The following is a 24,299-nucleotide window of genomic DNA, read 5'->3' on the forward strand; positions in this document are numbered from 1 at the left end:
AATAGTGCCATGGGATCTTTTATGTCCACCTGAGAGGGCAGGTGGGACTTCGGTTTAACATCTCATCCGAAAGATGGCACCTCTGACACTGCAGAACTCCCTCAGTACTGGAGTGTAAGCCTGAATTATGTGCTCAAGTGGCTGGAGTGGGACTTGAACCCACAACTTTCTGCCTCAGATATAGCTTTTTACAGCAAAACTCAATTATTTAATGGTCCAAATCTCAGGTCCAAATGCAAATACAGAGATTGTGTTTGCTGGTGTACTCAAATAATTTAATTTTTAACTGTTCTCAAGTAATAATTTTGTGTATATCTACTCATCAGGAGTCAATACAGCTGTAATTGTTCAGCCAAAGCCCCCTGCCTTTTAGCTGCATTGATTTATGATAACTGGCCCAGTAACCATTGAAATACGCTAAAGTCTTTCATCTTTACCATAATCTAAAAGCTGGCTGACAGCACACACTGGTTGGCACCTGTACAAGTGAAAAATGCCAGTTGATAGAAAAGGGAAGTGAATATTTATATCAGATGTCAATATCAAAATAGTAAATGTAGCAATGTTGCAAAATGTTGAGTCTCAGCTATCATGTCAAAATGTCTGAAAATACTCCAGTTACAATTTTTCTAACTTTTGACCTAAGTTCTTTGAATAACCTTTTACAGGTTGCAACTGGCACGGATTTTTTTTTATTCGTTCATGGGATGTGGGCGTCGCTGGCGAGGCCAGCATTTATTGCCCATCCCTAATTGCCCTTGAGAAGGTGGTGGTGAGCCGCCTTCTTGAACTGCTGCAGTCCGTGTGGTGAAGGTTCTCCCACAGTGCTGTTAGGAAGGGAGTTCCAGGATTTTGACCCAGCGACAATGAAGGAACGGTGATATATTTCCAAGTCGGGATGGTGTGTGACTTGGAGTGGAACGTGCAGGTGGTGTTGTTCCCACGTGCCTGCTGCCCTTGTCCTTCTAGGTGGTAGAGGTCACGGGTTTGGGAGGTGCTGCCGAAGAAGCCTTGGCGAGTTGCTGCAGTGCATCCTGTGGATGGTACACACTGCAGCCACGGTGCGCCGGTGGTAGAGGGAGTGAATGTTTAGGGTGGTGGATGGGGTGCCAATCAAGCGGGCTGCTTTGTCCTGGATGGTGTCGAGCTTCTTGAGTGTTGTTGGAGCTGCACTCATCCAGGCAAGTGGAGAGTATTCCATCACACTCCTGACTTGTGCCTTGTAGATGGTGGAAAGGCTTTGGGGAGCCAGGAGGTGAGTCACTCGCCGCAGAATACCCAGCCTCTAACCTGCTCTTGTAGCCACAGTATTTATGTGGCTGGTCGAGTTAAGTTTCTGGTCAATGGTGACCCCCAAGATGAATCCAGAAATAGCACTAATAATAGTGGAATTTAACAATTTAGGACAAGATTGGATATTTAGAGATACTTACTGGCTAGGGACATACCTTTGTATCTGATCAGAAGTTATGGCACCGATATTTTTGGGGAGGTGGGGAGGGTGCAGGGGAAGCGGAAGACCCGGCAAGGCCGGGGAGGTGGAGATCCTGCCTCAATATCACCTTTAAAATCCATTTCCCGCCTGACAGTCGGCTAAAGCGGCAGGTGGCCGCAGCCGGTGACCCTTGGGGGATAGTCCCCGGCAATCGGGGGTGGGGGTGGAAGAGAGGTTGGAGATTGGGGCTGGGGGTGGAGGTAGGACATTGTGACAGGGGGAGGGGGAGAGGACATCGGGACTGGAGGTCGCCGATCAGAAGGGAGGAGAGAGGCTACGATTGGCAGAGGGGAGGCCAAAGTCTTCCTAGAGGGGCCAGAGGGAACACTCCTGCTCCTACTGGCCCACAAGGAGTGCTGGAAAAGGCCGGCAGCTCCCGCCTCCCTTTTACCTCTAGGAAACATGCGCAGCAGTGGTTAATTTTAAATCCGGCTCCCAATTGCAGTGGGTGCCTGATTTGAATATATTAATGAAGTGTCCCACCTCTCCACAATGGGACACTCAGATGCCAAGAAACCCACCACTGCTAAATTGGCAATGGGCGTGTGTGCAGCGGGTTAGGGTCATATTTTGTGTATTTGATGGTTTACCCCCCCCACTACCCAAACCGCTCCCGCCCATTGTGGGAAGGTGGGGGGGGAGGGCTTAATATTTTACTGAAATTTGAGAGCCAGTAGCCCTGATAGTCCTCTGGGGGAAGATCTGTAACAAGTGGAACTTCTGCCAGACCTATGGATGTCCCCGCACCAGGAGTGGTGTAACTGGAGTCCTCATCTCAGCTGGAAGGGGAGGGATTTAGCAGCAAGCCTGGTTGCTACATAAGGGGATTGGTATTGCAAACACAAGATGAATTTCAAATCTTGCCCCTTTGCTGTGGAGACTGGTTTTCAAAAAGTATTGATTGCTTTTAGAAATTGAGTTTTGGAAGTTCAAATCTCCCTCATCCCAAGCCCTTAGCAACACTGGACACCAGGAATACACAGGCATCTCTTACACCCAGTTTTGTTTGGACACAAATGGAGGAACATTTGAAGTATTTTCGTGTTTGCATGACATATTATGTGTCAGTCCCCAAATTCACAGGAACATCTGAATGACCGAAAAGGGACAAGAACACAGAATAAATGGGTATTTATGAGCTACAAACTGAAACACGCTCATACCCATCTGTAATGATCCCTGCATAAAACAAGTTAGATTCTGAGTATACACTTGTAATAATTATAATAGTAAGTACTTATAATAATTAATATTTCTGGGTGGCCAACTTAAACAGAGCTCCATTTAGCAGCAAAATTATACATGATGCATTTCATAATAAAATACGCAATTAAAAAAACTGTGTATGTGCTGATTTATCATGTGCAACACCATAAGAGAACGGCTAAAAAATATGTATTTACACTAATTTAAAAAGAATCAGGGCACACAAAAGCCGTCAGATGAACTGGAAGTTACCTGGCAGGCAGGAGTGATGAGGCATTAGTTGTGGTGATTCCCTCAAGTTGTCGACTCATGATGGTCCTATACTTTACCAGATTCTCTGCAGACACATATGTGACACTACAACACAATATGACGAAAAAAGGTAAAACAAAAATAATTAGAAAAACAAACATTAAAAAAAATTACATGCTTTACTAGCCCATTTTCATGCCAGTGCAAATACAAAGCGTCATGAGGACTGTCAAGAGCTGACTGCATCATCTGGACCACTCGGATATCTGAAATAATTTTAGGTTCTTAAAAAAAGTGATTTGGAAATTCTGAAATTTGGTTTAAAATACAGTAAATTTTTTGACTTTTAGAAAGTTAGAATAGTCTGACGTTGTTCTGATATATAAAATAAACATTTGAAACTTTTCAGTACCAGTTCCACATCAACAACATATAGTTTCCATGGCATTAAAAACAAGTAAAAATATGAACATATGTTGAACAGATCACTTTAGTACCATAGACAAATTGACAAACTGGCTCATAGCTCTCATTCTTGCAATAGTTTTTATTTTGTATGCCATGAGTCCTATGTTCAAATTATGAGGGTGAGTCTTTTAATGAAATTAGACAATGGCAAAACACATAGATATTCTTTTTCAATTACAAATCCTGTTAATTCCTATATGTATGGGGATTGTCAGAAAAATATTAAAATGACTAATAACAGCAACAGCTCATAACAATTTTGCTTAAACCTAAACCTAACCTGTCATTATTGAAGAAGATCAAAACAATAAAAAAATGTTCAATCTGCTGACTAGTAATTTAGAAGTTGTGTGTTTATTCCCCACATGTAGATGGAGTTACATAGATACCTTTTCTTTATCCCATTCACTGGAATTAATTTTCAAGATATATTTCCATTCACTGTTTTTAGCAGTCCAGAATTCAAATTCAGACACACGAAACCCCGTGATTATGACCTTGTTAAATTAGTGATGATGGAAACATGGTTAGTTTTAAGAATACAAAATAAAATTAGAAATTTATCCAGATACGCTTCAATCATAATAATATAGAAATACAATACTATTGTTTTCTTGGCAATATCCATCCTCAAATGTGTGGAGATAACTACATAACTGCAACACTTTAAAGTTAAATTTCAAAACAGACAAATATGTTTTCTCCTCATTTAGAAGGGAAGATAACCTTACCTCACTGAACTTCTAACTAGAGATCTGGTACATCGCAATAGCTTTAACTGAATATACCCTAAAGTGTTTTTTATTCTCCTATATTGTGTTTAGACTGCTAAGATGGTGCAGAAATCAAACTGGCATTCTTATCACTCAAGGATTACTTTGGTACTTCAAATCCTACCTTAATACACACTCGATCTTATACTAATAAGAAAAAGTACCCACTGAAACACTGATCAATCTCTATCATGGTGACCCAATAGCCAGGAACAATTATTTTTATTCCCCTCCTCCTCCCAGCTTTTTCACATGGTTTCTATCCTTCAAGCCTTGCTCTCCAAAACCAGTCTTGACTGATTCTATGTATAACGGGCCGGCTTTGTTCATTTCAGCTTTACTAAAGTCACAATTTTTCCTAGTGATTTCTACCATTGTAAAAAGCTCGTTTGTTTCAATGTCTTGCAAATACACTGTAACACTCACCATTACCAGGTCTGATGAAAAATCGCAATCATTTTTTGTTGCAAAATCCACAAAAATCATGCTTCCCTACCAAAATCATCCGATTCAAACTCGCAACTCGCTCCTCATGACTCCTATCTAAAGCTGCTGCTGTGTGCTGGCAAATCAAATGCTGGTGCTATGGACAGGAGTTCATGATCTCGCAGTGGCATTGCGCAGAATTCGCTCTCCAAGAGCAGCAGCATCAGGTTGAAACTGGGAGTAACAGTGAGGGGAAAACTGGCATAGACTGGATGTGAATTGAGGGAAGGAGAAGGGACAAGAGTGTCAATCTGAACGGGGTTGGGAAAAAGAATGCCAGCATAAACTGGTGGGGGGAAGTTGGGGGAGGTGAGTAAGAGTGCCAGTGTGAACAAAGGGGAGGGAAGGTTAGCAAGTAAGAGTGGTTCCATGAACTGGGGAGGGAGAGGAGACATAGCAATGGAAAATATCAATACACATACAGAATAGCCCATAATGTTTGCCACAATCTTTCACAAGTTTCCAGTGGCTTGATTATTACACATTTCTACTTTATATACGGCTGGATTGCTAAAAATGTATTTATCTGGTTGATGCTGAGGCCTTTTGCCAAATCAAAAGTAGTTTATTTTGATACCTTTCATTTTGTGGTAGACTAAACAGTAGCAACAAGCCTATCAATCTGCCACAAAATAGAACTACTACTTAACAGATGGACTGTGCTGATCCAGAGGCAAATTCAGAAACTACTGGTCCAATTAAAAAAAATGATCAACAGGAGTTAAATTTGCAGCTCTCATTGCTACTGCAAACAAGGTATTGGGCCTGTATGAATTTCAAGTGTGAATACATGTAAACAATTCTAAGTGGTCACACAGGAATCAAATAAATAATGGTGTCCTCTTAAGAATTACTGAGACCGTGATCCAGTTCTCCACCTTTTTTCAAATTTCAATGTATTTTGCTGGGCAATTTGTCCAATTTTACAAATAGATTGGGGTCAACATGCATCACATCTGCTGAGCACAAGTAATTTCAGTTTAGATACAGTGTTCCTCTTGATTGTTTCTTTCCTATAACAGCCTAACTCAGGCATTTTACTTAGCGGGTCATCTCTTACATTCCTAAAGAATTTTATTTTCTGACGTGTAAAAGGAAGAGCAGCACACAGCCAAAACGTTAACTTGTCTTTTCCCTTCGCAGATGCTGACAAACCTGCTGTGCATTTCCAGCATTGTCCTTCTTAATCATTGTCCTGTTACCTCAGTTAGAAATGCACGTGTCGACGCCAGAAGAGAACAATTTTGGGTTCAACTGTGATAGCTTCATGGTTAAAACCTCAATACTCACAATCCAGACTCTCAAAGAAAATCAGATTATCTAGATTGGATGTAGTTTACTTAATTCCTTGAAAAGTAGTTCAATCTTTGCATACAAATCATTCCACAGGAGAAAAAAAATTGAATCCAGCTTTCTTCCTCATTCTTTCAACAAGAACAATTTGCATTTACATTTCGCCTCATATATCGCATTTATATATTGCCTGAGCGAACCAACTCGCGGGAAAAACTTATTTAGCCTCGTCCTCACCAATCTACCTGTCGCAAATGCATCTGTTCATGACAGTATTGGTAGGAGTGAACACCGCACAGTTCTCCTGGAGATGAAGTCCCGTCTTCGCACTGAGGACACCATCCAACGTGTTGTGTGGCACTACCACCGTGCTAAATGGGATAGATTCAGAACAGATCTAGCAGCTCAAAACTGGGCATCCATGAGGCGCTGTGGGCCATCAGCAGCAGCAGAATTGTATTCCAGCACAATCTGTAACCTCATGGCCCGGCATATTCCTCACTCTACCATTGCCAACAAGCCAGGGGATCAACCCTGGTTCAATGAGGAGTGTAGAAGAGTATGCCAGGAGCAGCACCAGGCGTACCTAAAAATGAGGTGCCAACCTGGTGAAGCTACAACTCAGGACGACATGCATGCTAAGCAGCGGAAGCAATATGCTATAGACAGAGCTAAGCGATTCCACAACCAACGGATCAGATCAAAGCTCTGCAGTCCTGCCACATCCAGTCGTGAATGGTGGTGGACAATTAAACAACTAATGGGAGGAGGCTCTGCAAACATCCTCATCCTCAATGATGGCGGGGTCAAGCACGTGAGTGCAAAAGACAAGGCTGAAGCGTTTGCAACCATCTTCAGCCAGAAGTGCCGAGTGGTTGATCCATCTCGGCCTCCTCCCGATATCCCCACCATCACAGAAGCCAGTCTTCAGCCAATTTGATACATTCCACGTGATATCAAGAAACGGCTGAGTGCACTGGATACAGCAAAGGCTATGGGCCCCCGACAACATCCCAGCTGTCGTGCTGAAGACTTGTGCTCCAGAACTAGCTGCGCCTCTAGCCAAGCTGTTCCAGTAGCTACAACACTGGCATCTACCAGACAATGTGGAAAATTGCCCAGGTATGTCCTGTTCACAAAAAGCAGGACAAATCCAATCCGGCCATTTACTGCCCCATCAGTCTACTCTCAATCATCAGCAAAGTGATGGAAGGTGTCGTCGACAGTGCTATCAAGCGGCACTTACTCACCAATAACCTGCTCACCGATGTTCAGTTTGGGTTCCGCCAGGACCACTCGGCTCCAGACCTCATTACAGCCTTGGTCCAAACATGGACAAAATAGCTGAATTCCAGAGGTGAGGTGAGAGTGACTGCCCTTGACATCAAGGCAGCATTTGACAGAGTGTGGCACCAAGGAGTCCTGGTAAAATTGAAATCAATGGAAATGAGGGGAAAAACTCTCCAGTGACTGGAGTCATACCTAGCACAAAGGAAGATGGTAGTGGCTGTTGGAGGCCAATCATCTCAGCCCCAGAGCATTGCTGCAGGAGTTCCTCAGGGCAGTGTCCGAGGTCCAATCATCTTCAGCTGCTTCATCAATGACCTTCCCTCCATCATAAGGTCAGAAATGGGGATGTTCGCTGATGACTGCACAGTGTTCAGTTCTATGCGCAACCCCTCAGATAATGAAGCAGTCCATGCCCGCATGCAGCAAGACCTGGACAACATCCAGGCTTGGGCTCATAAGTGGCAAGTAACATTCGCGCCAGACAAGTGCCAGGCAATGACCATCTCCAACAAGAGAGAGTCTAACCACCTCCCCTTGACATTCAACGGTATTACCATCGCCGAATCTCCCACCATCAACATTCTGGGGGTCACCATTGACCAGAAACTTAACTGGACCAGCCACATAAATACTGTGGCTACAAGAGCAGGTCAGAGGCTGGGTATTCTGCGGCGAGTGACTCACCTCCTGACTCCCCAAAGGCTTTCCACCATCTACAAGGCACAAGTCAGGAGTGTGATGGAATATTCTCCACTTGCCTGGATGAGTGCAACTCCAACAACACTCAAGAAGCTCGACACCATCCATGACAAAGTAGCCCTCTTGATTGGCACCCCATCCACCACCCTAAACATTCACTCCCTTCATCAGCAGCGCACAGTGGCTGCAGTGTGTATCATCCACAGGATGCACTGCAGCAACTCACCAAGGCTTCTTCGATAGCACCTCCCAAACCCGAGACCTCTACCACCTAGAAGGACAAGGGCAGCGGGTACCTAGGAACAACACCACCTTAACGTTCCCCTCCCAGTCATACACCATCTCGATTTGGAAATATATCGCCATTCCTTCATCGTCACTGGGTCAAAATCCTGGAACTCCCTTCCTAACAGCACTGTGGGAGAACCTTCACCACACCGTCTGCAGCGGTTCAAGAAGGAAGCTCACCACCACCTTCTCAAGGGCAATTAGGGATGGGCAATAAATGCCGGCCTCGCTAGCGACGCCCACATTTGAATAAAAAAAAATAGTAAAACGTCCCAAGGCCCTTCACAGGAGCGCTGTCAAACAAAATATGACACCGAGCCACATCAGGAAATAAGACAAGTGACCAAAAGCTCAGTCAAAGAGATAGGTTTTAAGAAGCATCTTAAAGGAGGAGAGAGAGGTTGAGGGGCAGAGATGTTTAGGGAAGGAATTCCAGAACTTAGGCCTAGGTAGTTGAAGACACGGCCGCCAATGGTGGAACAATTAAAATCGGGATGCGCCGGGGCAAGAATTCAAGGAGCGCAGAGAACTCGAGGATTGTAGGGCTGAAGGAGGTTACAGAGATAGGGAGGGGTGAGGTCATGGAGGGATTTGAACACAAGGATGAAAATTTTAAAATCGAGGAGTTCCTGTACCGGGAGCCAATGTAGGTCAGTGAGCACAGGGGTGATGGAGAACGGAACTTGGTGCAAATTAGGATACAGGGAGCAGAGTTTTGGATGAGTTCAAGTATATGGAAGGTGGAAGATGGGAAGCCAGTCAAGAGAGCATTGGAATAGTCAAGTCTAGAGCTAACAAAGGCACGAATGAGGATTTCAGCAGCAGAGGAGCTGAGGCAAGGCGGAGATGTGGTCGGAAGTTCATCTCAGGGTCAAATAGAATGCCAAGGTTGCGAACGGTCTGGTTCAGCCTCAGGCAGTGGCCAGGGAGAGGGATGGCGTCAGTGGCTAGGGAACAGAGTTTGTGGCAGGGACCAAAGACAATGGCTTCGGTCTGCCCAATATTTAGTTAGAGGAAATTTTTGCTCACCCAGTACTGGATGTCGAACAATCAGTGTGGTGAATCAGAGACAGCGGAGGGGTCAAGAGAGGTGGTGGTGAGGTAGAGCTGGGTGTCGTCAGCATACACGTGGAACCTGACGTGTTTTCGGATGAAGTCGCCGTGGGGCAGCACGTAGATGAGAAATAGGAGGGGGCCAAGGATAGATCCTGGGGGACTCCAGCGGTAATGGTGCGGGAGCGGGAAGATAACCAAACGAGGCAAGCGCAGTTCCATCCAGCTGGACAATGGAGGAGAGGTGTTGGAGGAGGATGGTGTGGTCAACCGTGTCAAAGGCTGAAGACAGAATGAGAAGGACGAAGAGGCATAGTTTACCATGGTCACAGTCACATAGGATGTCATTTGTGACTTTGATAAGAGCCGTTTCAGTATTGTGACAGGAGCAGAAACCTGATTGGAACGGTTCAAACATGGAGTTGTGGAAAAGGTGGGCATGGATTTGGGAGGCGACAACACATTCAAGGACTTTGGACAGGAAAGGCTGGTTGGAGATGGGGCAGTAGTTTGCATGGACAGAGGGGTCGGGGTGGTTTTTTTGAGGAGGTGGATGACGACAGATTTGGAGGGGAGGGTGACAGTACCTGAGGAGAGGGAACTGTTAGCACTATCAGCTAACATGGGGACCAGGAAGGGAAGTTGGGTGGTCAGCAGTTAGGTGGGAATAGGGTCGAGGGACTAGGAGGTGGGAATCATGGTCAAGATGAGCTTGGAGAGGGCAAGAGGGGAGACAGGAGAGAAACTGGAGAGATGCGAGTTCCGGGCTAGGGTAGAGGGGAACCTATGGGGAAGTTTGGCTTAGTGGGCTATGGGAAGGGAGGGAAGTGGCAGAGTAAGCTGAACAGATGGTCACAATCTTAGTGACAAAGAAGTCCTTGAGCTCCTCGTATTTGTTGTTGGAGGTGATGGAATAGCGAGCAGTTTTGGCAGAAGAGGGCAGGATCCAATAGTGCTTTATGTGGTCCAGCCAGATCTAGCGATGAAGGGCTAAACCAGTTGTCCGACATCAAGTCTGCGTCCCTTGGACTTAAGGGAGTGGAGATGAAGGCCGTACCGGGGTGAGAGAGAATAATGGTTTTAATGGGGATAAGGGCATCAAACGTGGAGGTGAGGGTGTGATTGAGCAGATGGAGAAATATCGTGGTGAATGGACCAGGGCCAAAGGCTAGACAGTTGGGAATTTGAAAGTGCCGTTGTAAGTGACTTGGGGGAGAATTTTTCCAGGGCAGACACAGAAGGAAGTATGGTTGGGAGGGAGAACGGGTGGAGAGCGATATGGCTTTGATATGGCCACAAGAGGTGGCATTATCCGTGGTTGACACGATAGGAGTAGAGAGGCAATATGAGATGGCACAGTTGAGGAGGTGGCTGTGAATATGGATAGGGCAGTTTATATGGAGGGAGAGATTAAGGGAGGAAAGAAGGGCAGTGAACTCAGAGGAGAGAGGGCACGGTGAGTTGAGATGGAGGTTGAAATCACTGAGGATGAGAAGTCGCTTGGTGCAGAGGCTGAGGGAGGAAAGCAGTGAAGATATCTTGGTGAGAAACTTGGCATGGTACTTGGGTGGGCAGACGAGAACGAGGATTTTTAGAGAGGTGAAAGGGGCAGAACAAGGTGAAATGCTCAAAGGAGGAGAAGGTGCCAGAGGAGTAGGGGGACAGACCAAGGTGTGATTTGGTGATGAGGGCCACCGCGGCAGTCGAGACAGGCCAGGTGGGGAGGCTTCATTAAGGGGGAAGATGTTATCACCCATCAGCCAGGTTACTGTCAAGACCATGGTATCGATGCAATCATCCACAATAAGCTCGTGGGTGACAAAGGCCTTGTTCACAAGTGAATGGACATTCCGGAAGGAGATGCGGAGAGGGGCTGTGATAGCTGATCCACTGGCAGAGTCCACAGGGTCAGCACTGGGAGGGGTGAGTGGAATGGGAAGGAGATTTGTAAGATTAACCCCTTGCGGGCGCACTGGACAGGGTGGTCGGTGAAAGAGCAGGATGGGGCAGTTGAGGTTGCTGTCCGTAAGGATACAGCGATGAGTGCCTCGATGGACCTTTTGGAGGATGCCAAGAGAGGCACAGAGGGAAGCTGAAGGCTTAATCTAAGAGGGAGTCAAGCCTGGGATGACGGCAGGAGAGTAGGAAGGTTAACTGCAATATATAAAACATCTGTATGCTAAAGTAGTTCAAAAATTGAAGGTGAGAATTTGAGATTCTACAGCTTCAGGCGAGCACTGCAATACCAAATCACTTAGTTCCGAGCTGTCAAATCAAAACAATATCACTTAGTGAGTGCACTTGCGCTGCTCTAGGTCACTGGTGCATTAAATGGCACCTTCTGCTTAGTGAAGGCAACAAGCAGAGTCAGTTGTTGCGTTTCTTGGTTGGTACCTGAGCGTCAGGAAATGATACAAGGAAACACACACTGCAACTAGATACTTCAAATTTACTGCTAAGTAAAGGGTTTACTTATAATTCCAAAAGGAAACAAAACAATTGTTTGTCTAATTTTAGAAATAAAAGTCCCACCTACAGAAAATATTGAAAGTGATATTTCCTTTCAAAGAAAGCAAATGAGATGTCACTTGATCGGCACGCACATTTCCTTTCATTGGAAGAAAAGTGAGATGGTGGATTAAACTTTGGCACCATGATTTCCCCAGCCAAAAAAGGATGGTGCTCAAGGTGCCCATTAACTGCATGCCAAAGTATGCTGAGTCACCCACCAAATACTCATTAATCTCCATGGCAAATCAGGGGCTGATAAAATATTTATAGAAAAATTAAACTCTCAGGAACCCACAGGGTGAAAAAGGTCTGATAATAACTTGCTCAGAACTAGAATGAAACAGAGATAAACTGAACCCCTAGGATTCCTACCATCCAGATTATAACAATGAAGAATATACCAGCAGCAATTCACACCATCACTGTTGAGGCAATCAGCTGCCTAAAAGCCTCTTGGTCATTGTTTTTGATCTTTCAGGATTCCCTAGATCCTAGAATGGTCCCCGTGGATTGGAAGGTAGCAAATGTAACCCCGCTATTCAAGAAAGGAGGGAGAGAGCAAACAGGGAACTATAGGCCAGTTAGCCTCACATCAGTAGTAGGGAAAATGCCAGAATCTATTATTAAGGACATCGTAACAGGGCACTTAGTAAATCGTAATATGATTAGGCAGCGTCAACACGTTTGACAAATCTATTAGAGTTTTTTTTGAGGATGTAACTAGCAGAGTAGATAAGGGGGAACCAGCGGATGTAGTATATTTGGATTTTCAATAGGCATTCGATAAGGTGCCACATAAAAGGTTGTTACACAAGATAAGGGCTCATGGTGTTGGGGGTAATATATTAGCGTGGATTGAGAATTGTTTAATGGACAGAAAACAGAGCAGGAATAAACGGGTCATTTTTGGGCTGGCAGGTTGTAAATAATGGGATGCTGCAAGGATCAGTGCTTGGGCCTCAGCTGTTTACAATCTATATTAATAGATAAAGAGGAGGTACTTAAAAGATTGGCAGTATCAAAATAGAAAAGTCACCCGGTCCAGGTGGGATGCATCCTAGATTACTGAGTGGAAATTGCAGAGGTTCTGGCCACAATCATCCAATCCTCCTTAGATATGGCGATGGTGCCAGAGGACTGGAGGATTGCAAATGTTACGTCTCTGTTCAAAAAAGGGGCGAGGGAAAAACCCAGCAATTACAGGCCAGTCAGCCTAACGTCGGTGGTGGGGAAACTTTTAGAGACAATAATCCGGGACAAAATAAATTGGCACTTGGAAAAGTATGGGCTAATAAATGAAAGTCAGCATGGATTTGTTAAAGGAAAATCATGTTTGACTAACTTGATTGAGTTCTTTGGTGAAGTAATGGAGAGGGTTGATGAGGGTAGTTTGGTTGTTGTTGTGTATATGGACTTTCAAAAGGCATTTGATAAAGTACCACATAATAGACTTGTTAGCAAAATTGAAGCCCATGGGATTAAAAGGACAGTGACAGAATGGATACAAAATCAGCTATGGGATAGAAAGCAGAGAGTAGTGGTGAACAGTTGTTTTTCAGACTGGAGGAAGTATACAATGGTGTTCCCCAGGGTCAATATTAGGACCACTGCTCTTTTTGATATATATTAATGACCTGGACTTGGGTATAGAGAGTATAATTTCAAAGTCTGTAGATGACACGAAACTCAAAAATGTAGTAAACAATGTGGAGGATAGTAACAGACTTCAGAAGGACAGAGACAGACTGGTGAAATGGGCAGACACATGGCAGATGAAATTTAACACAGAGAAGTGTGAAGTAATGCATTTTGGTGAGAAGAATGAGAGGCAATATAAACGAAATGGTACAATTTTAAAGGAGGCGCAGGAACAGAGACCTGGGAGTGCACATACACAAATCTTTGAAGGTGGCAGGATAAGTTGAGAAGGCTGTTAATAAAGCCCAGAATCCCATATGCTTTAATAGGGGCATAGAGTACAAAAGCAAGGAAGTTATGCTAAACCTTTATAAAACCCTGGTTGGGCCTCAGCTGGAGTATTGTGTTCAATTCTGGGCAACACACTTTAAGAACGATGTCAAGGCCTTAGAGAGGGTGCAGAGGAGATTTGCTAGAATGGTTCCAGGAATAAAGGACTTCAGTTATGTGGAGAGACTGGAGAAGGTGGGATTGTTCTCAGAGCAGAAAAGGTTAAAAGGAGATTTGATAGAAGTGTTCAAATTCATGAAGGGTTTAGATACAGTAAATAAGGAGAAACTGTTCCCATTGGCAGAAGGGTTGAGAACTAGAGGATACAGATTTAAGGTGATTGGCAAAAGAAACAAAGGCGGCATGAGGAAACACTTTTTTTTAATGCAGCGAGTAGCTATGACCTGGAATGTGCTGCCTGAAAGGGTGGTGGAAGCAGATTCAATCATGGCTTTCAAAAAGGAATTGGATAAATATTTGAAGCGAAAAAATTTGCAGGGCTACCGGGGAACAGCAAAGGAATAGGACTAACTGGATTACTCTTACTAAGATCCAGCTCGGGCTTGATGGGCCGAATGGCGCCTTCTGTGCTCTATGATTCTAAGGGTCGGTAACCAGAGGACACAGATTTAAGGTGATCGGCAAAAGAGTTGAGGCCACATGAGGAAACATATCTTAACGCAGCGAGTTGTAATGATCTGAAATGCACTGCCTGAAAGGGTGGTAATAGTAACTTTCAAAAGGGAATTGGATAAACACTTGAAGCAAAAAAATTTACAGGGCAATGGGGAAAGAGAAGGGGAATGGGACTAATTGGATAGCTCTTTCAAAGAGCCAGCACAGGCACGATGGGTCGAATGGCCTCCTCCTGTACCGACTATGATACTATGAGAGGGTTGTCTTATGAGGAGAGATTGAGTAGAATGGGCCTATATTCTCTGGAGTTTAGAAGAATGAGAGGTGATCTCATTGAAATTCTTAGAGGGCTTGACAGGGTAGATGCTGAGAGGCTGTTTCCCCTGGCTAGAGTATAGAACTAGAGGTCATAATCTCAAGATAAGTGGTCGGCAATTTAGGACAGAAATGAGGAAAAATTTCTTCACTCGGAGGGTCGTGGTGAGAATCCCTACGTGGTCAGTTTTCGGTAAAATATTAAAATGCCTACGTGGCAAAGAAGCAGAATGCAAAATGGTTAGAAAGGGTTAATTAGTTAGTAACTGAGATTGATACAAGTGGCCTGGCCCTCCTGCTGGGCCATATGTTTGCTTAGTCAGCAGGCCTGCATTGTCTTATCAATGATAGGTCTTTGATGTGAGTCAAGGACTGGTCTGAATGTCTCCATGTTTATTGTAAACAATTTTACAACACCAAGTTATAGTCCAGCAATTTTATTTTAAATTCACAAGCTTTCGGAGATTTTCTCCTTCCTCAGGCAAATGTTTATGGCAGATCAATATAGGGAACGAGCTTAGCCAAAGTTGAAAGACATTCCAGGTTGGGAGATAAGGAACAGAAGGAACAGGGAAGAACATTCCAAGTTGGAAGATGAGGAAGTTATCCCCTTTGATGTCTAACAGCAGCATGATCAGCACATGGACGATTTATGATTGGCCGGAAATAATGTAACCTCGCATGGCAACCTATGCCCGGCTTATGATTGGTGTTGACCCTCGTTAAGTATGTTCCAACCCTATTCATCTGTATAAAAACGTGTGGATTTCTGTATGTTTTTGTTCTTGCTCTGCCAGCATAGAGGGACTCTATCAGGAGTCCAAATCAATGCTGCAGACTAAGAACCCTGCTATTAAAGATGTGTTGGACTTTAAAATGTATTCGACTTCAGTTATTACTGAACCAGACTGAGGGGAAAGAATCCGGATCGTCATTTGGTGGCAGCGGTGGGATCTTAACGGTCGTTCACCGAGAGTTCGCGGAGTAAGAGGCGGATTATCTCAGACACGGAGGAAGGAAATGGCGCCCCGATGTAAGTAGTCTTAATTTACTATGTCGGTTTTCCTCCAATCCGTCAGTCTGACGACGAATCGTCCAATCGCTAACACTCGCGTGGCGTCCTTACAAGATTCAGGTCAGTCTGGCGAATACACAGAAATAGCAGGAAGAGGTCAGTGGTCGAATATCACTGAGGGTCAGCTCCGGCTGAGGGTCAGCGTACGTACTGAGGGAATAACTTGTAAGCGGTAGGTCAGTGGTTAATATCACTGAGGGTAGTCAGGGTTTAAGTTCCTGATGATTGGATATAAACAGGAACTATTGATAAAACTTAGATGCCGAAAAAAGGCTCAGGAATTAATTTGGAAAAATAACAGAGGTACCACAGCCAAAGAACTAATTGCTTTATGGAGACAGTACTGTAAAAAAAATGGATAGAATTAAGTGACTAGACAAATGTTTAAAAGACAGAGACCCGGAAAAGAAAGGTTGTGTTGTTTAAGTGTACTGTCCCTTTAAAAAGCCTGTCTTGATCAGTGTTTTTTTTGTCGGTGTTGTGGGCCACGCCCCCTTCTTACTGTGTCTTGTGTGTTTTCTTCCTTTGTGTAATGTATCTGTCTTGTCGTGTGTTTAATTCTGATACTGCCGAATTAAAATTGGAGTTATTGAGGTTAAGTGACCTATTAAATTCTGGTTCTTATAAAGTGTGGGCATGTTAAATTCCAGACATGGAATCTTCAAAAAATTGGCATTTTGAATGTTTATTTTGTGATTGGCTGTGGTTTAAAAAGAGGTTAAAAATTAACGGGATACATTAAAAAAACTATCAGGATCACTGTGATAGGAAAAGTCGGAAAGCTGGAACAGCTCGGAGCGTTGATTATAATCACATCCACTAAAAGTATGTAAAAAATAGTGTGCAAAAATATAGTATAAAGCAATCCACAAATGTGAGAAGTAAAAAAATCAGTCAAACCTGTGTGAAGTGAAATTTTGAAGGTGGGAACTTAATCTCAAAAGGGAGAAGGATCAAGTTACTCCTACCACAAGAGCAAGTTAATATTAACCCCTTCCATCCCAAGAAGCCAGACTGTCATGCCAAGACCAGTTCAAACAGATAGAAATGACCCAGTCGGTTGAGAACTGTCTGAGGCTAACCATTACACAGGTGAACATGAGGTAACAATTGGTATAGGTTGTATTAGTAAAATTGTCCCAATCACTCGGAAATGCCAAAGGCTACAATTGACTGAGATAAGTTTTCATGCTACAGTGAAAAATTGATAAGAAAGGAATGTAAAACAAATCATATGAAAAGGAAGCTTAGGTTAGACAATTGGAAGTCCATTACTTGAGCTATGTACTGACACAGGGTACTAAACACCTATCAGTTTTACCCTGCCACAGTATGATAAGGAAGTTTTGACAAGTTCTGGGGCTATTCAATTTTATTTGAAATTAATAGTAGAATACAAGATCTGACCAAAGAGGGGAGACCTTCCCTGACAAATTATATAACTCGCATTGAGACTGCTAAGAAAACTCAACAATTAGATCAACAGCTCCTAACTCAAGTGTTAAAACAAAGAGCCACATGGAATGGAGGTGGACATCGTAAAAAGAGATAGGCAAATATGGAGACGTAAAGATCTGTGATAAGTGATATAGCAACTGCCTTTGCATCCGTTGTTAACACCATTGATTTGACAACATTAGATCAAAAGGTCAGAGATTTAGGGTCTCGCATTAAAGATATATTAAAAGATAAATGAAAATACAGATAAGGAATTGTCTGAGGATCAAATGCTGACCATATATTTGCAACAGATAGCTACAGTGCTAGAAACACATGCCCAAACCATTAATAAATTAATAAAAGAGGAATATAACGTATCTTAGTAGGCGGCTGCTAATGATATCTGCTTAATGTGGTTACATCTTGAAAACACAGAGATTAGGACTTGGAGTTAGAAATTCCAGTCTGCAGCCCTGCGTACATCTGTATGTGGGAGAGACTGTGTTTATTTCAGACAGGCTGCGTGCTTCAGAGAGAGGGAGAGAGTGGAACTAGGCAAATTCTCTCTCCTGTTTTGTTTTCTAAATTTGTTTTGGGTATAGGGATTATTCCTTTGGATAAATAAATAATAAATGAAGATTTGACAAATTAATCACTTGGGCTCTCAAGAAGAGCCGCAATGGATTTTCTGTGTTTCTTTTAAAACAGGTGACCCTGGTTTTTTTTTGGGACCACGTGAGTGTTGATGGTGCAGGATTACCAAGAGTAGTTACAAAGTTACGGTGCAACCTTTGCTGGAGAAATTTGGTGCAGGAAACGATCCAGTGGTGTTAAAGATTTAAGACTTTAGCTGCAGACATCAGCGGATACCAAATGTCACAGCGTGGTGATATCAACCTGATTCTCTTTTGAAAACATTTTGATTTGTTTTGTTTTAGCCTATTTGTTGTCTTCCGAGACAGAATGCTCGAGGTGGGGAGATATGGGAATTTCTCTAAAGTCATTGAATTGGGCATGATAAAAAAAATCAATCTGGCATAAATATACAATCTAGTGGAAGTCAGGAAAGTGTAGTTGAGAATAGTAAATTGATAGCTTTCTCGTGGAGATATTTGTGTCCTTGCCTATAATGAATAATGAGAAAACTACACTCAATAGCCTGGCCACTACCCTGACATCAGGACCATGCAGGGGGAGATAAGCACTCTAGACACCCCTGATCTTTTTGATAAGATAACCTGAAAACCTAAGAATGGCTGCAGTGGACATAAAAGATACAAATGTATGTTGCCATCATCTGAAACGGAGATCAGGATGAAGAACATGATTACAAAGGCCTATGGCCTGGTGAGCTATTGCAACCACTCTTTAAACAAACCAGTTGCTTTTACAGGACTGAATCCTACAGGACATATGATGTGTGCCATGGAAAATGTTCGGAAATACCATGAGGAAGAAGAGACTGGCCAGCAGAAAATTAATATCCAAGAACACTAAGCTCATTCCTATGAGATGCTGCTAGTATGCGGAGATACATGAAGAAGATACATTGAAGAATGAGTCTCAGACAGGCTCAGTTACTTGACAACAGCACAACAGGAAAATGGTTAATGTGGTCCAGGCGAGTGAGAAATCCTTTTAAACAAGGCACTGACACATGGTCCATAGAGAAACCAACTAATTAATGAAACAGTCAGGAAACACTGGTATCAATCAAAAGGACTGAAATTAAAGTAAAGAGGGACACAGTAATTTGGATTTCCAAAATTCAGGGTTAGGTTCCCATCAGTTAACAATAAAATTGGGAGAAACAATATTTAGAAGATATCCGCACGATGGATACAAAATTACAAGATTATGAGGGGCCCAGATAAAGTAGACAGGAAGTACCTGTTTCCCCTAGCAGAGGGTTCAAGAACTAGAGGACGTAGATTTAAGCAGATTGGCTGGAACAAAATTAAAGGGATGTGTTACTAGACATGCTGTCACTGTGTGTCCACATAGTGTTGGACACAGCCTAGAAGCACAGTGTGGGTTTAATAATACCGACCAATCGGGATATTAACTGTACCATGGAGGTCCTAGAGGCGGATCTAAAACCCACTTAAGTGGTATATGCCGGAGAGGGCAAATATTGTGTTACAACTAATTTGAAAACGTTTAAATATGCCAATCTAACTTGTGATATTTTAAGTCCAGAATTCTACTCCATTTCTGAAGTCCTGGTTTGGATTGGACCCGAGGAACTGGTAGAGATACACCGGCATAACCTCACCACCTTACAAGTTTCTGAGAATGTCAGAAAGGACTTAAAAGCATATCAGGACACATTTGGGTATCTGACACCCCTGTTGCCTAAATACTTGGAAGCATTGCGAATGGAGATACGCCTCTCCCAGAAGGTTTATTATAACCTACAACAGGACAATAACAACATTAAGCATGACATTGACCAAATTAAAGTCACCACCTGGTGAAATTACCTCTGGAATTTGGGACTGAATATACAGATCCATCCTTGGATTAGATTAATTTCATATGTATTAGTCGTAGTGCAGTTTGTTGTAATGTGCTTCTTGATTTTCATTGCATGTAATAAATGTAAGATGAAGGGTTTGGCAAAGATAGTAAAACAGAGCCTGGGTGAGAATGTCCCCATTGTCTCTGTGGTTTCAACTAAGAACACATCTTAATGGTACTGGGAGTAGCACCCGCTGGGGTAAGGTGCATGTAAAAGGGAAGACAATTATAGTTTGATAGGATTATCAGATGCTCTGCCTCTCTTCCACCCGGACTGGTAGCCAACACGAAGGGAACCTGGTTAAGATGAGGTACAGCATCTAGCGGGATATTGTAGGGAGAATTTGGATTAAGGGATATAATGGGGAGGGCACCAATTCACAGGTGTAAAATGGTCTGAAAGGTACCATTCAGTCTAGTTAGGCTGGAAACAAAATATAAAGCACCATAGGATATTTGACTATGTTAGCCTTTTCAAACTAACATGAATAGGTTTAGCTGACCAAGGACATTCACAGCTTACTTGAGAGATGTTTAGAAGGAGTCTGTTCCTGAGAACAGATAAGAGTACAAAGGCGTATTGATGAAACATGTCTGTGTTCTATTGGGACTTCTCTAGTTCAAGGGCTAGTCATATTCATTGTTATAATTCTTATAGTTTATTGCTTACTTAAATGTTGCTGCACTGCAGAACCTGCAGAACCAGTGAGCACCGTAATAATTGGTTATCATAAAATGATAAAAGGGGGGAATGAGAATCCCTACGTGGTCAGTTTTCGGTAAAATATTAAAATGCCTACGTGGCAAAGAAGCAGAATGCAAAATGGTTAGAAAGGGTTAATTAGTTAGTAACTGAGATTGATACAAGTGGCCTGGCCCTCCTGCTGGGCCATATGTTTGCTTAGTCAGCAGGCCTGCATTGTCTTATCAATGATAGGTCTTTGATGTGAGTCAAGGACTGGTCTGAATGTCTCCATGTTTATGGCAGATCAATATAGGGAACGAGCTTAGCCAAAGTTGAAAGACATTCCAGGTTGGGAGATAAGGAACAGAAGGAACAGGGAAGAACATTCCAAGTTGGAAGATGAGGAAGTTATCCCCTTTGATGTCTAACAGCAGCATGATCAGCACATGGACGATTTATGATTGGCCGGAAATAATGTAACCTCGCATGGCAACCTATGCCCGGCTTATGATTGGTGTTGACCCTCGTTAAGTATGTTCCAACCCTATTCATCTGTATAAAAACGTGTGGATTTCTGTATGTTTTTGTTCTTGCTCTGCCAGCATAGAGGGACTCTATCAGGAGTCCAAATCAATGCTGCAGACTAAGAACCCTGCTATTAAAGATGTGTTGGACTTTAAAATGTATTCGACTTCAGTTATTACTGAACCAGACTGAGGGGAAAGAATCCGGATCGTCAGTGGAATCTTTGGAATTCTCTACCCCAGAGGGCTGAGGATGCTCAGTCGTTGAGTGTATTCAAGGCCGAGATCGATAGATTTTTGGACTCTAAGGGAATCAAGGGATCTGGGGATAGAGGGGAAAGTGCAGTTGAGGTAGAAGATCAGCCATGATCTGATTGAATGGTGGAGCAGGCTCGAGGGGTCGTATGCCCTACTCTTGCTCCTATTTCTTATGTTCTCTCAACACGGAACAACCATCTGCCAACGATCCTGAATTACTGTGTGTGGTAGTTTTGGAGCAAGCATGTACACAGTGAAATCTACTGGCCCCGATACTTACAGGGAGGCTGAATTTAACGGCAGGATTTCATTATGACTTTTTTCTTCCATTTCCTGCCCGGCGGCCGGACAAATTGACAGGCTGACCAGCTTCCAGGCGGGAAAACCTGCGACATGGGGCTGCAGCTGGGATCCTTGGGGATGGTCCCCGACAATCGGGAGGGGGGAGTCGGTCATCAGGGAGGGAGGGAGCGAGAGATCGTGGCTTAAGGTGAGGGGTCAGCCATGATCACGGCGTGCAGAAGCAGCTGTTGGGGCTTGGTGGGGAGATCTACGATCGCGGCGGGGGGGGGAGGGGGGGGGGGAAAAGAGAGAGGCCCCGATCGGCAGAGGGGAGACCAAAGGCTTCCTTGAGGGGCCGGTGGGAGCACTCCTGCTCCTCCTGGCCCGCAAGGAGTGCTGTAAAAGGCACTTACCTTCTTGAGCCAGCAGCCCCCACCTCCCTTTCGCTGCCGGGTTTTCCCATTCCCCGCAGTAGCTGCTAGATTTAAATCAGGCTCCCAATTGCACTGTGAGAGCCTGATTTAAATATGTTAATGAAGTGTCCCGCCTCTCCAAGGCAGAACACTCTCATACCACGAAACCTGCCGCTTTTACATTTTTAACCCCGCTCGGTCCTGTCGTAATATCGAGGCCACCGTGTCTATTTGATTAATTTGGTAGCAGATAAAATGAGGGAACAATTTCCATATTTAAATTAAACTGGCAAATCATTGTGAAGGAAACCAGGTCCAGTCCCAAGAACGTCTATGGGAACACCCATGGGTCAGGTCAATGCTGGCCTTCGCTCATCAGCATAACCTACTGTAAATCTATGACCAAAAATTTACAGCCAGATTGGGGGCTAATAGTAGATGGGGAAGGCGGGAAGGAAGTGTTGAGTTAAATACCTTCCCTCAGCTTTCCTCCGGTTTAGTTTCCATTCTAACAAAGCAATTTTGCCAAAAATGTAGATGTAACAGCAGCACCATACCAGTACATTCTTACTAGCTATTGCTCTGCTAATCCAGCACTGTAATACTTAAAATGAGAACTCTGCTTTCAAATCCCAACTTCAGCCCAAGCTTTCAGGGTAATTTAAAATGAGCCGAGCTCGATAGCTATGTAGGGAGAAGATTTAAAATAAACAGCAGGAGCCAGGATAGAGATAGGAGGAGGAGCTGCCATTTTTATTCTCAGCTCTGAAGGAGTGGGGCAAAATCTGAAATAGGTGAAGACTCCAACTGACAAGATGAGAATTTTGGTGAGTGCAAACTGTGTAATGATGATGCATGTCTGATATTACTTCAGGCTTTTTGGGTGGAATTGGGGCAGGTCAAAGGTGATGTGCACGCTGAGGAGAGGACTCAATTTAATGTAAATGAAATGTAACAAAGCAGACAGTGATGAAGGTTTATGGTATCACATGATGGGTACTAAAGTACTAGACATTTATCAGGCAGGAAATTGCTACCAATGCTCCATTCTGTGTCGTGGGGAAAAAAAACTGACATTGCTCAAGGATGACAAAATGTATTCCCTCTCCTCCCTCCCCCACTTAAAATAAAGAGGTACATAGGCTAGTATTGGAATGGAAGAGCATTCCATTTCCATTTAACACAGGGAAGTAATTTCAGGAATTAAAACATTTCCATTGCTCCATTCACAGGATTACTGAAGAATTTGTGTTTTCAAAAGATGTGTCTACAAACGCCTATGCATATTTTAAAAATCATTCTCAGGATTTAGCATTACTGGCAATTCCAGCATTTATTACCAAACCTCACTACTCTGAGATGGCGCTGGACAACTGAGTGGCTTTTTAGGCGAATTCAGGGAGCAGTTAAGAGTCAACCATGTTGGTGTGGGATTGGAGTCATATAAAGGCCAGACTGTGTAAGGACAACAGGTTTCATTCTATAAAAGGGAGAAAGACAAATCCAGCAATTACAGGCCAGTCAGCCTAATGTCAGTGGTGGAGAAACTTTGAGACAATAATCCGGGACAAAATAAATTGACAATTGGGATGTATGGGCTAATAAATGAAAGTCAGCACGGAATTGTTAAAGAAAAATCATGTTTGACTAACTTGATTGAGTTCTTTGATAAAGTAACAGAGAGGGTTTATGAGGGTAGTGTGGTTGATGTTGTGTATATGGACTTTCAAAAGGCATTTGATAAAGTGCCACATAATAGACTTGTTAGGAAAATTAAAGCCCATGGGATTAAAGGTTCAGTGGCAGTGTGGATACAAAATTGGCTAAGGGAAAGCAGAGAGTAGTGGTGAACGGTTGTTTTTAAGGCTGGAGGGAAGTGTACAGTGGTGTTCCCCAGGGGTCAGTATGAGGACTACTGGTCTTTTTGATATATATTAATGACCTCGACAGATGACACGAAACTCGAAAATGTAGTAAACAATGTGGAGGATAGTAACAGACTTCAGAAGGACATAAACAGACTGGTGAAATGGGCAGACACATGGCAGATGAAATTTAATGCAGAGAAGTGTGAAGTGATGCATTTTGGTAGGAAGAATGAGGAGAGGCAATATAAACTAAATGGTACAATTTTAAAGGGGGTGCAGGAACAGAGAGATCTGGGGGTGCACATACACAAATCTTTGAAGGTGGCAGGACAAGTTGAGAAGACTGTTAAAAAGCATATAGGATCCTGGGCTAAACCTTTCTAAAACACTGGTTAGGCCTCAGCTGGAGTATTGTGTTCAATTCTGGGCACCATACTTTAGGAAGAATGTGAAGGCCTTAGAGAGGGTGCAGAAGAGATTTACCAGAATGGTGCCAGGGGT

The 24,299-nt window shown here is 43.5% G+C and overlaps 1 protein-coding gene across 9 annotated transcripts in view; it reads right to left on the reverse strand.

The window, feature by feature from the left end:
• Positions 1 to 24,299, reverse strand: part of LOC137321295 (multiple PDZ domain protein) — a 326,443-nt gene that overhangs the window by 144,623 nt on the left and 157,521 nt on the right. For all 9 annotated transcript variants that reach the window (XM_067983665.1, XM_067983664.1, XM_067983660.1 and 6 more), the window contains one exon: positions 2,954 to 3,058. In XM_067983665.1, the coding sequence (XP_067839766.1) occupies positions 2,954 to 3,058 (105 nt within the window). The remainder of the gene's footprint in view (positions 1 to 2,953; positions 3,059 to 24,299) is intronic.

The sequence above is a fragment of the Heptranchias perlo genome, chromosome 4, assembly GCF_035084215.1.
Source record: "Heptranchias perlo isolate sHepPer1 chromosome 4, sHepPer1.hap1, whole genome shotgun sequence".
NCBI lineage: Eukaryota > Metazoa > Chordata > Chondrichthyes > Hexanchiformes > Hexanchidae > Heptranchias > Heptranchias perlo.